The 13,658-nt window shown below is 40.0% G+C and overlaps 1 protein-coding gene across 2 annotated transcripts in view; it reads left to right on the plus strand.

Annotated features, from left to right (window-relative positions):
• Positions 1–13,658, plus strand: part of HCN1 (hyperpolarization activated cyclic nucleotide gated potassium channel 1) — a 296,887-nt gene that overhangs the window by 207,865 nt on the left and 75,364 nt on the right. Inside the window, exon 4 of one of the 2 annotated variants that reach the window (XM_075932483.1) lies at positions 4,094–4,312. The exons of the other annotated variant lie outside the window; for it this stretch is intronic. Within the exon in view, the coding sequence (XP_075788598.1) occupies positions 4,094–4,312 (219 nt within the window). The remainder of the gene's footprint in view (positions 1–4,093; positions 4,313–13,658) is intronic. 2 annotated transcript variants of the gene reach the window in all.

The raw sequence follows: 13,658 nt of genomic DNA on the forward strand, positions 1-13,658 counted from the left end.
TTGCTTTTCCCATAGCAAAAATTATTTGGTCTGTAGAACTGGAAGGAGGCACAGGACTACTTCCCAAAAGAGTCCTTAATTCAGTCATGGTCTTCCCTTCCTGCATAAGGAAGTTCCCCAATTTGGACTGAAAACCATTAGTTTCAGATGGTGGGGCAGATGGGGAGGGAAAACGTGATTGTGTTTGAATGGTCACCTTCCATCCGTCCTTCTCTCCATCTGGCAGAATTACATGGGGAGTCACTACAGTAGACAGTATAATCTTGCTCTCTACAAGAAGAGATAAAGTAGCTTCCCCTTGTGCTTTCATCTGACTCCGAACCACACAGGTTCCCCATTCTCTGACATTAGCAATCTCATCTTCAATTTGTCTAATTTCCCATTCAGTGGGTACATTAGTGAGCAGAAAGTGGCGTTCAGGGTCAGCTCCCTCCAGCTCACACCAAGCTATAAGCCTCTTCTGATAATCCATACTGGGAATTTACTTAATATCCCAGGAAGACAGCAGGAGTGTATATAAGGTATGAGTTTAAAAGACGGGATCCCAGCGGTGCCTCCAATGTAGCGCCCCCTCTCCACCTGGTTACCTTCTTTTAGAGCCAATCTCCTTTCAGGTTCGGATGGATAGGTCTGGGTTCTTCTGGATCCCGCCACCTACTCAATTTTATTCTTTCTGATTGATGTACTTGGCGGTGCCTCCACCCCCCTCACTCCTTCCTAGCAGGGTTGCCAGGGCAGCTTGGGAGGAAAATTCTAGCCCAGGATAATCCCCACGTATTCGCCAGATAGTTGGAGACTCCCAGAAAATAACACAAACACATACACTATAATAAACACAATTATATTAAACAGGAGACAATTATAACAGAACAGGGTAAAACATCATTTTTAGGGTCACCGGTGCCCTGCAACTGTGAAGTTAGTGTCCCGTTGGTACGCGTACTTTGTTGGGGCCCTTGATGACTGTTGACCACACAATCCTTCTCTGCAGAGGTTTAGCAGTGGGGCTGACTAGGTCCAGTACAGCCCAAAGGACTCACAAATGGGAGAAGGCAGCAAATCCCTCCACAGTTTAATAGGCTGCAGGTAATAAAATCCCCAAACAAATTCCCTGACTTACTAACTAAAAATTGGTGCACTCACACACTCCATGAATGAGCCTCAGGTTGAGAGATGACTCAGTCTCTGCAAAGGGGCTGCTCTCTTCTCACAGGGGTCCTCTTCAAGCAGGAACCAGGCTGCTTCGGTCCCAGAATTTCCCCTCACTGTGAAGGGGTGCAGGGCTCAAGATGCAGACCACACAACTGCACCAAAATTCAAAACTATAGCCTCCCAGGCCAGCCTCCAGACCCACACAGCAGGCAGCAGCCCTGAACTTGCTGCTAGAGCCCAGCTGACCATGCAGTGACTCTCTCACCCAGGGAGCTGGAGAGCCAACTCCGCCTGGCTGGGGAAGCCTCCCAGCAAACTCCACAACTGGGAATCAACAGTGGAGACATAAACCCAGCTGAGGGATCCTGCCTTCAGGTCCCTAGAGGCTAGCTCTCAGGGGGAACCCTGCATGCAGGCCTGGGGGCTTACTAGCTCCCACACACTCAGTCCTCCCCTTTTCCTGGCTGGCTCCAGACTCCCCTCAACAATGGTCTCTCCTTCCCCCTGGGAGGGGCATCTCACTCCCTGTGGGTTGCCGGGCAGACTCTGGCCCTGGTAGGGAGGGGGAGCCAAGGCAAACTCAGAGTGCCTCTCCCTGAGCTGCCAGCAGACAAAGCCCCAGGAATCCAAGCAATCTCCTTGGGGGTTACATACATCCATATTTAAATCTCTGCTAAAGATTCAGTCCTGCTATGCTGGCTCCAGTGAATGTATCTGATTTGTGTTTGTATGTTCGCCCCCTCAAATTTCATTTAAAGAAATTTTGTTTTGTTTTGTTTGTATCCTGCAGTGCACTGGCCTTTGCTGACTAACACTGAATTTTGTTGATGTCATCACTGTTTTTCCTCTCTCTCCCCCTCATTGTGTCATGTCTGACGTTATACAGGAAGCTATCTGTCTGTGGCAAAGCGTTTTTTTCATTTGTACTGTAAGATTAATAACACAATAAAAGCAACAGACTGTTAACTGGTTTAAACAGCATTAGTTTTATTTCTCTGCTGAAGAAAATAGAAAAAATCTAAGATGAATCCAATGGCTTCTTTGTCAGCTATACAATGTCTGTAGCACTTTTAAGCCTATACAAGGCTAAAGCAGCACTTTGCAAACACCTACACAGCATTAAAATCTTGTGAAGGAGCTGTGGGGACTTTAGTCATGAGTTCAGATTAAATGTAGATAGATTCTTTGTGAATTGTGATGGTTTTGATGAATATGAGAGAGAAAAGAATTAAAGCTGATCTTAGTGAAAAGACGAATAGCTGAAAACAATGTATTAATTTGTTAAAATTATCATAAATCAGTCTTGATGCATTGTATACTTATTAAATGCAAATGTGTGCTGCAAATGGCATTTATTTATTTAAACTAGTTAAAAGAAAATACATGATTCCTACAATAACTATGGGTATGTCTACACTAGCTTGTTAATTCGAGCTAGGTAGGCAAATGAGGCAACCGGAGTTGCAAATGAAGCCCGGGATTTAAATATCCCAGGCTTTATTTGCATGTTCCCATCCAGTCGCCATTTTGAAATGTCACTATTCCGAACTCACTGCCGCGCAGCTATACGTGGCAGTGAAACATTAATTTGAACTAAGTCTTTAGTTCAAATTAACTGTTACTCCTCATGGAATTATGGAATGAGGAGTAACAGTTAATTTAAACTAAGGACTTAATTCGAATTAACGTTTCACTGCCGTGTGTAGCTGCACGGCAGTGAGTTCAGGCTAGTGAAATTTCAAAATGGCAACCGGACGGCAACATGCAAATAAAGCCTGGGACATTTAAATCCCGGGCTTCATTTGCCTACCTAGCATACATATCCTATGAGTGAGAGCATCCATACATATTATACTGAAACCTCATTGCAGGCAGAATTCAGGATATATGTGCTATGTGGGAAACAAATAACTCTTAGGGTAGAAACAGTGTGGGATTTATTTCCAGAGAGATTTTATTGTGCTTGTTCAAACTGAACCTGTAAGTTCTATATAGTTGAAGTTTTTACCTGAAGAAATTGTGGCTTGCCAAGTGGGGAGCAAAACCTCTTTTCAACAAACAATTTTGCACAAAATTTGAGAAAATGAAAGTCCAAATGAGAGTGGTAAAATACAACAACAAAAAACATAACATACACACACCAAAAAAACCCAAGCAACTTTATATTCTAACCTATCACATCACAGGTGGCAAGATAAACAATTAGTATACATGGACACAGCAAGGCTAGAGTCAGAATAAACTATGCAACTTCAGCTACGTCAACTGAGCAGCTTAAGTCAAAATAGCTTAATTTGGCCTTTGGTGCTGTCTACGCAGCAGGAGGTCGAAGAACGAACACTCTTCTTCTGACTTCCCTTAGTCCTCACAAAATGAGGGTTACCATGAATCAGAGCAAGAAGTCCTCCAGCTCAACAGTTTTTCGAAATAAAGGCTTGTAGTGTAGACAGACACTATGTTACTTTGGAATAACATCAATTATTCCGAAATAACACTACTGTGTAGAAGAAACCTTAGTTATTAGAGGAGGGAAGGGAAGAGAAGGGAAGGAAGGGAAGGGAAGGGAAAGGTTCTATCTTATTGGACATCAAACCACAATACCAGCTTTGTGTATGTGGAAGATTTGGATGACTGGGCTTTAAATCAAAATTGACATTTATCCTTAACTTAATTAGGTTAACATGCAAGTATGGGGAAAAATATTTGCTTTTAAAATAGTCCACTTATTTTCTGTCACTATGTTAAGCAATATTTGACAGGCTCCACAATGCTTTTTCTTAAAGTAGATTTAATAAGAAGAATGTCTCGTTCCTATACAGAAAGGATACGTTACCAGGATGTTCTTTCAAAATCAGTGATCTATAATTTTCCTGCTACATAGATCAAAATACTTTGTCCTCCATCTTCTTGCTGGCTCAGTCACTTTTTTCTTTTCTTGCAGAATGATTCCTGGGGAAAGCAGTATTCGTATGCACTCTTCAAAGCCATGAGCCATATGCTTTGTATTGGTTATGGAGCCCGGGCCCCTGTCAGCATGTCCGATCTCTGGATTACTATGCTGAGTATGATTGTGGGGGCTACATGTTATGCCATGTTTGTTGGTCATGCCACTGCCCTAATTCAGTCTTTAGATTCCTCACGACGACAATATCAAGAAAAGGTAATTCTTTTAAAATGCATCTCCTATTTCAAGAATGATTGCCAAGTTGTGTTCAATGTGAAATCAGGAACAAACCCATATGCTGTAGCCTAATAGTATTGAAAACTACAGTGAACTCTACTGAGCATGCAGAAATAGAGAAGAGTGGGCCAAATCCATCCTCGGTGCAACTCCATGGTAGTCAATGCAAATACATATCTTTTTTTCCCCCCTAGAATAACGACCAGGATGTTCCATGTCTCAGGCTGACAAGATTAATGAGCTTTATCTGGGGCTAACTCTGAAAATCCCTCAGAGGGTCAGGCACTGAGTTCCTTATTCACTTTAAATTAATAATATGTATTAGTTTACAATAACATCTACCGACTGCTGGGTGCTTTTCAAATTTTCAAGAAGGGATGCCCCAAGAAGTTCTCAGTCCAAAGATGGAAAGGTAGACGAAGCTTAGGGGAAAGGGACTATCAAATTTTGTGTGTGTGTGTGTTTGGTTTGATTTGACTTATTTAATATTAGCACATTGACCCAGCATTTGCTTGGGTCTTTAAGGAGTGGGTTCACGGCCGGGGGCTGGGAGTAGGGGAGTTCAGGAGTCAAGGCTTTTTTGGGGGATGAGGAAGGCCTCAGAGCAGGAGGGTCAGGGTTGCAAGAATCAGAGCAGAGGTTTGGCTGTGTGGGGGGTCTCAGGGCAGGGCCAAGGTAGCGAGAGACAGGCTGCATGGTAGAAATTGGTGTTTAAAAGGGACTTAAATGTGGATGAGTTGTGGGCTTTTTGGACTAACTCAGGGATGCGGTAATAACCATAGTGTTCTGAATGAAGATACAGAAACAAATGTGTGAGACTTGTCAAATGGGCAGATGAGGGTGTGAAAGTTGGCAGAGGAAAGGAAATAAGAGTACAGTGTGAACTATTGCAAGGGAGAGGAAAAAGGTGCACAGTTCCAAGTGTTTTGAAGGTAATGACAAGAAGCTCAGATTTGATGTGATAACACTCGGGGAGCCAATGTGAAGAAGGGAATGCTATAATCAAAGTGACAAGCAAGGAAGACCTGCATTTTATGTGTGTGTGCTGGCATGGCCAGAGAGAAGGATATTGCAGTAGTCCAGACTGAATATAATAAGACCCTGAGATTATGGAAAAGAAAAGATGGTCTTACTGCTATTTAGGAGGAAGAATCTATGGCCTGAGAATACTACTCAAAGGAGAGGGAGGAATCAGAAAGCTCTGTGATATATGGAGGATGGCAATTTTTTTTACTACTGAAAAGGAAAGGGAAATTGTGGAGAGAATTTGTGAGGAAATACAAGTTTGTATTTGGACATGATATGTTTAAATTCACAACAAGACAACTAGAGGAGATATCATAGAGACAGGTAAAAATGTAGGATTGGATGGACGGTGATGGTTTACTTATTATTGGCATATAAATGATACCGAAAGCTGTGTAAGTATAGAAAATTATCCAAAAACAAGGTGCAAAGTAAGTAAAAAAATACTTGAGGACAAAGGCTGAGCAAACACCTCCAGAGGTATCTCAAAAGCTGAGTGAGAATAAGAGGTCAAGAAGGAGAGGATGATTGACAAGGTCAAAAGCACCAGAGAAGATGAGGACTATGAAGGGGAGTAGCAGTCCTTAATTTTGTCAAGAACTTAGTGAGCATGGTATCAATGGAGAGGAAATATCTCTTACATTTGTGGGAATTTATACCAGACTCATCATCTGACCATCTTACCACCAGTATTCCCACAAAAACTGAACCATTCCATCAGAGCTCACCCAGGGCAAGTCTACACAGCAGGGCTAAAGCTGAAATAAGCTCTGCAACTTGAGCTACATCAATTGCTTATCTTAAGTGGAAATAGCTTATTTCGGCTTTTGGCGCTTTCTACACAGCAGGAAGTCCGAGAAAGAGCACTCTTCCTTCGACTTCCCTTGCTCCTTGTAAAATGAGGGTTACAGGAGTCAGAGTAAGAAGTCCTCCAGCTCACCATTATTTTGACATTATGTTGAAATAACTGCTTGTAGAATAGATGCAGACTGTTATTTTGGAATAACTGATATTATTCCAAAATAACACTGCTGTGTAGACATAGCCCCAGAGAGACAAATTGTCTCACAGTGATCGGAGTGCAAGGAGACAGAACCATGACCCTGGTGCTAGTGCCTGACCTCTGGCCAGTACAGCTGTCAAAGCAATCTGGGCTCTGTGCATGTATGATCCATCTTTGTGCCAAAGAGCATGGTGCGGAATTGTGCCTTCTGATGTGCACTCTTTCTCCGCAATGCCTAACTTGCAATATCTGGCCATTAATAGAGATGCTTACCTGGAAACCAGTCTGGATGTTAATGAATGGCAATAATTGCTGTCTAAGTAAGTCAGGGTTAGCTTTGACTAGACACAGAAGTTCTTCCATTTTACACTGGTAATGTTAAGTGGTATCCCGCTCTTAAGTGCGGATACAGTTATTTAACTCAGAAATATAATAGCCCTCCAGCCATTCTCTGAAGAATAAGTGTGATCGCAGGGCTTAGTAAATCATTCTCAAGAATAAACAAATCCATTGGGATTTGGATAAATTAGACTAGACCAGGAGTGGGTAAATACCGGCCCAGGGGCAGACCCAGTCCACTAAGGTTAGCCCCTGGTGGTTTGCCAATGCTAAATTTACCTGTGCATCCTCAGGTTTAGGCGATTACAGATCCTGATGTCTATGGCAAGTGGGAGCTGCAGGAAGTGGTATTCCACTCTGCACTGCTTCCCGCAGCTTCCATTGATCGGGAATGGTGATCCGTGGCCCACGGAAACTGCAATCTCTGATACCTGCAGAGATACAAGTAAATATAGTGGCGGTGATCTGCCAAGTGCTGCCACCATTTTATTGCTACTCCTGGTATAGACAATGGTACGACTACATATTGAAGATAAAGCAAACCTGAAAAATGGTTCCACTGCTCAAGCAATCTGAGCATGTTTTACTGATAGAATTATGCTGCATAAGGGAAATTCTACTATTGTCAATAAAGTAACATAAAAAAGAGCCGTGACAAGTAATTGAATAGTTTTTGTATTGTGCTACTTTTAGACTTTCAAAAACAGCAAAAACCAAACCAAACCAAACCCAACCAACAAAAAATGCCTGGAGCTTTCACAGAACTAAGAGTGTCAGATCTTTCCTGTGTAATGCCATACAAACCATTTATGCATATTGCATACAACACTATTCATAAGTATGTGTTAATCATATCCTATTCAATAATTACAAATTAAATTGCCCAAACTATAAATTCAGATTCAAATTTCAAGGAATATTCTTTCTGCCAATCACATCACTACTAAGTTAAAAATATACATAGCAATAAGAATTTAAATCACATTATTTTATGGATAATGCATGAAGAGGACAGAATATAGTTCATTTTTTTTCTTTTGCAGGTCTGGCAATACCTTTATTAAATAATAAACAGAATATAAGAAGGGACATGCACACAGCCAGTAAGATTGACAATGTATGTGCATAAATAAAAAATAGTCGGGCTCTTATCCTTACTAATGTTGAATAGAACTTTATCTCACAAATAGTTCTGTAGAATTGAGATGTAGAAAAAAGGGATCCGAATTTGCTACAGTCAGATAATGTGTCCAAATATCTGACATATAATTTTGGTATTCTATTTTATTTCATTACTTGTATCTCCAGGCTTATTTGTGTCTAAGCTGTTATTCACATACAGTATTTGTCTGAGTGAGACTCTACAGTTGTTATGAATGCTCCTTCTAATAAACTGTTTTATGCTCTAGTAATAATAACCATTTCCAGAGAGATAAGATGTGCACATTCATTTTACGATATATCACATATGTAATAAATTCTTCTGATATTTTGGTTAGTTAATTACCTATCTATCATCTTATTTCTCATTCAGACTCTAATCACCTCTGACTAATGCAATCCACTTTGCTTCAGTCTTAACAGTAAATCATCTTCATTCAGTGTATCCAAAATTATTTTAAGCCTTCTTACCGATGACTTTCAAAGGAGAAATATTATGCAGAATCCGTTTGCTAATGCTTATTTGTATTTATCTGTGAATTCATCCCCAAGTAGAGAGAGAGCTGGTGCGGGGAAGTCATAAATGCTTAAAGGACTTGTGGCTGGGACACTTTTTTTTTTTTTTAATTCTGTCAGGTGGTGATGCTGACAACTAATCACTCTTTTGAGACAAGTTCTGATACCTTTGCTCACTCTGAATAGCTTTACTCTACAAATAATTCCTTTGAAGTGAGTGAAACTACTCATAGAGAAACATGCTACTTTGTGTGAACAAAGCTATCAGAAACTGACACTTAGTATTGATTCTTTTTTCGCACAATTTTGGCATGCTCTGTATGCATTATGTGGCTAAAGAGAACTGTTGTTTGCTTCTGATAAATCAAAACTTTAGACCAGAAGAGTATATCCAATGCATGAGAATGGAAAAAATTGTTTTTCTTACTAGAATTCTGATTTTTTTTCAAAGTATACATAGTTGCTATTTGGTATATTCAATATAACAAGGGACTCTTTCTTGTCTTCATGTGTTTGTGTTAACTTTCTCAATTTCAAGTTGCAATGTTTGTTCTAGTTTTGTGTGTCTTGAGCTTTGGAAGTGTTTGTCTGGGGGGAATAAATGGCAATTTCAGCAAATATACCACTTTGAACACCTTTCAATTCTAAGTGGTAAAGGAACTTTAATTCAGTTGGGATTCTACAGAAATATCCATTCATTATTATTTAATTCAAAGCAGTGGAACCAATATAGGAAAAAAGCTGCAAAAATCTTGTCAACAGCAACCTAATCCAGATCAGAAACTAAGCATAATCTCCCTTCTCATCACTCATTTCTAATTTAATCTCATATTATTAAAAAATGCTCTTAATTTAACCCCATTTTGTGCAAAATCTGCTCTTTTAGATACAGTGGAGCCAACAAGTCCATGATGTTACATGTAAGACTGACATCAGCATGAAGATGCTAATAAATAAATCCAAGAAATCTAAAAAGGCGCTCTACATATCAATTTTCTAAAAGTATCTTGAATGCCAAGTATAGCAACTACAACAAAATCTTATCTCACTCTATATTTTAGTGTGTGTCTGTGTGTCTTTCTGTGAGTCTGTTTGTGAAAGAACTCCTAATTGGTAAGAGCTAGAGCCACCAAATTTGATATATAGCTTTCTCTTCTCCTAACTTCTCCTAATTTAAAACAAGGTCAGGGTTTGTTATGCCAGGACCACCAGAAACCCAGGAAAGGGACTGTTTTCCTAAACATGGAAAGGGAAGGACATAATACAGTAAAACTCCATTGGTCCGGCATCCAATGCTCCGGCATTCCTGATGGTCCCAGCACCATCAGGAACCCGGAAGTGCTCCGGGCAGCCAGACAATTGGAGCTGCTCTGCACCGGGCTTCCCCGATTCAGCTGCTGCTGAAACTGACCAGCGGCTGAATCGGTGAAGCCGGGGGCAGAGCAGCTGGGGTGCTGCCAGGTTGATCCCGCAGCGCCGAGGGGCAGTGCTACGGGACCAACCCGGCAGCACCCCTGCTGCTCTGCCGCAGGCATCCCTGATTCGGCTGCTGCTGAAACTGACCAGCAGCAGCTGAATCGGGGATGCCTGGGGCAGAGCCAGACGATTGGAAGGGGGGGCTATGAGGGGTCGGGGGTGGCATCCCCTCCACCCCACTCCAGACCCCTCATAGCCCCCCCCTTCCGAGATAATCCAGCATATTTGATAATCCGGCACCCCCTGGGTCCTAAAGGTGCCGGATTATCGGACATTTACTGTATTAAGAGTGTCTACCAAGGGAGTGGCCAGCAGGGCTGGGGCTCCTCCATACTGACTGCTAGCACACCAAGCAAGTAGTTTCCCTTCCTCAAAACCTTTCCCTGCCTTCTGGCCCTTGACCACAGTGCTGGGGGCGGGGGTGAGAAAAAAAGCCTTGGCCAGGGAGGCTGAGGAGAGAGAAAATGCCCTTGGAAGTGGTGGTGGGCTAGGAGGAGAGAAAACATCCCTGGTGGCTGCAGGAGTGCTGGAGCCGGGGGAGAGAAAACACCCCTGCCGGTGGGGGGAGCAGGGGAGAGAGCAAAGGCCCATGTCAAATGGCATCCCCTGCCCTGAACTCTTCCTTACCCCACAACCCTCACTCTTGCATCTCCCTTCCCCACCCTCAGCCTCCTGCACTGCCCCCCCCAACATCACCAAGGCCCTGCCCTGACCCCTGCACCTCCCACGCCTCCATCCCCTTGCCCTGAAGTACCCAAGCAATGCCAGATAATTCTGTTAGTTAATATAAAGTCAGGTCTGTCACGTTTTATATTACATAATCCTAATAATGTGGCTGCAGATTTGATTTACTTTTTCAACTTACTCATAAAGGGGAATATAAGACTACTTTTAATATTCAGAAACTTTAGCAAATATGCTGATAAAATGCACAGAAAAACTGGTCTTTGAAACATCCATTTATCCAATTTGCAGGCTAAAGGAACAATCCTTATCAGAGGCATACACAATACTCATTAACTGAATATGCCAGTACTTAATCTTTCATTATTATCCATTTTGAAATGTATGATAAGTTAACAGACTAAGCTGATGAACAATACAGAATCAAACAACATTTCTAAGCTAAAGAAATAAGTTACCTAGAACCTGATCTTAAGCCCAGTTAATTCACTGGATAGTTGCCCTTTGACTTCAGTGGTCTTTTGGCTCTCATCCATAGCGAAAGGCACTCAAGAAACAAATAGATTAGCCTGACAGATGTTCTTCCAGTAGAAATATACATTTTAAATGCTTATTGTCAGAACTTGGTTATGCTATTGCTTGATAAAATGTATGAGAATTTTCAGTATTTTTTTAATGAACCCTTGTCAATTTGCAGAATGTTAACATTCTCTTTTTCTATTGCTAGCCGTGTATAAATTTTAGAACATATTGGATTTTTCTGTTGTAAGTGAAATTCCATTTTGTTAACTTCATATTAAATTTTCAAAATCTGAAAACTTTTGAAGTTTACACTAAGGAAACATCCATTTGTTTACTAGAAACATGAATTAACTATTCTATTGAGATTAGGAATATAGAACAGCTTTCATATAAGTAGAGATTAATAAAACTGGACTTTTCAGCTTGGGAAAGAGACGATTAAGGGAGGATATAATAGAAGTCTTTAAAATCATGACTGGCATGGGGAAAGTAAATAAGCAAGTGTATTTTCTCATAGGGGTCACCAAATGAAATTAGTAGGCCGTAGGTTTAAAAAAGAACAAAACAAAGTATTTCTTCACACAATGCACAGGCAACCTGTGGAACTCTTTGCTAGAGGATGTTGTGAATAGAAGAGGGTTTAAAAAATAACTAGATAAGTTCATAGAAGGTCCCTCAATAACTATTAAGCAGCATGGACAGGGATGCAAATTCATGCTCAGAAGTATTCCTAGCCTGTGTTTGCCAGAAGTTCGAAATGGGTGAGAGGTAATCACTTAATGTTTACCTGTTCTGTTAATACCTTCTGAAGTACCTGGCATTGGCTACTGTCAGAAGACAGGATACTGGGCTAGATGGAGCATTTACCTGACCCAGTATGGCCATTCTTATGCTCTTTGGTACAGAAAAGATCAGCGTAGTCACCAGAGAGGGTAGAAACATTATAGGTTTTGTTGAAATAAATAATGTTTAAGCCATAATTAAGAGGCATTCTACAGGTGCAAACATTAGTACCTTACAATGTCTTAAGATGATGTAAAATAAAAAGGTTTAAAATATCTTTAAGAACTGGAAAAGATTACAAATGTTCACAACTAAAGCAAAAAAAGAAAATGGAGATATTTCTCCCTCCGTTTCTGTGTTCAAGAAATTATTTAAATAAAGGGTTGAATGAAAAATTCAATTTCATGCCTTTGTGCTGTTATGTTTAAACTTGAGCTGTGAAATGCTATCTGATTTTGAGCATGTGGATGTTAACTTAGAAGCCAAGCATTGTTTGCAAAGACTGTGCTTAGCATTTTTTAAAATTAATTATTAATGTTTTCACAAATGTATATTTTAATTTAAACAATATCTCCAGGCCTCAATATTTCACACAACTTAAGCTATACTACACATACCATTTTAATATATTAACTAGCATTTAAAAATAATTTGATTTATGATATGAGGGCAAAGAAAAATATAAATGAAAAATTATCGATTCTCTTTTCCAGTGGTTATAGATTCCTTTTTTCTTTAATTCTTCTATTCATACAAAATACATGATTTTGAGTTTTGGTGCCCCTGCCAATAAAGCTCTGAGAATTTTTAAAAAAGTATTAGTAAAAATGTACTTATAATAAACAGAGCTACATGCTCAAATATATTTAACAATGGAACCAAATACTCAATATCTAAGTCACCATGTATCATGCAAAAGAACCCTCGTAATGGGAACACATCGGTGGGCAGCCTCAAGATGAAGCTGCTGTCCCAATTAAAGGGAAGACATACAAAATAAAACAGACTAAAATACTCAAAATGAAATAAAGGATTCATAAAAGTAAATTAGAAATTATATTTGCTGTATTTCCTCTTTTTTACTTCTTGTATACATCATCAGGCAACTTCTGTGTTAAAATAAACACCAGAACTTTGAACATTACTCCTACTAACACTTGGTTAAACATCTTTGGCACTGGTGAATATTCCATTAAGTGGAATTTTTTCTAAAGTCTAACATACAGTTTTTGTATGCTCTTATAACTGTTTTGATTAGGAATGTGATTTTTTACTTGTAGAGTTATGCCAGGAAAAACACTAGTGTGAACTGTTGTTCTTGCATAAAGTTGTTTTGTTCTGATATAGCTTATTCCCTTTCTTTGTGTATTAAATTCCCATTAGCCTGCATGGATTTCATTTCCTGCTTAGCTACAGGGAAGTGTAATATTTCATGCTAAAAACAACTTGTCAAAAATCCCATGAGTGATCATCTGATCATTACAGTAAATACAGATGTAGTCAAAGCTATCTGTTGTCTCATGCCTTCAATGACTAAATTAACTATGATTTTGGTGCCAAAAAAATTCAAAGTAACTATTAAATATTTTAAAAGAATAGTAATTGAGGAAAGTTGAGCTCTGGTCCACTCGCTTTGCTTTGTTTTAGGTATGTGAAGATTGTTTTTCAATTTTATGATCGTATTTGGATCACCATATGCTGAACTGGTTAGAAGATGACCTTGGAAATCTTGATTCCTGACTTTTTTTTGCAGTTTAATACCAACTAACTGTGTCATCTTTTGTGAGCTTTAGCTGATGGCCTGCATATAACCTT

This window comes from Pelodiscus sinensis, chromosome 6, assembly GCF_049634645.1.
Source record: "Pelodiscus sinensis isolate JC-2024 chromosome 6, ASM4963464v1, whole genome shotgun sequence".
Lineage (NCBI taxonomy): Eukaryota > Metazoa > Chordata > Testudines > Trionychidae > Pelodiscus > Pelodiscus sinensis.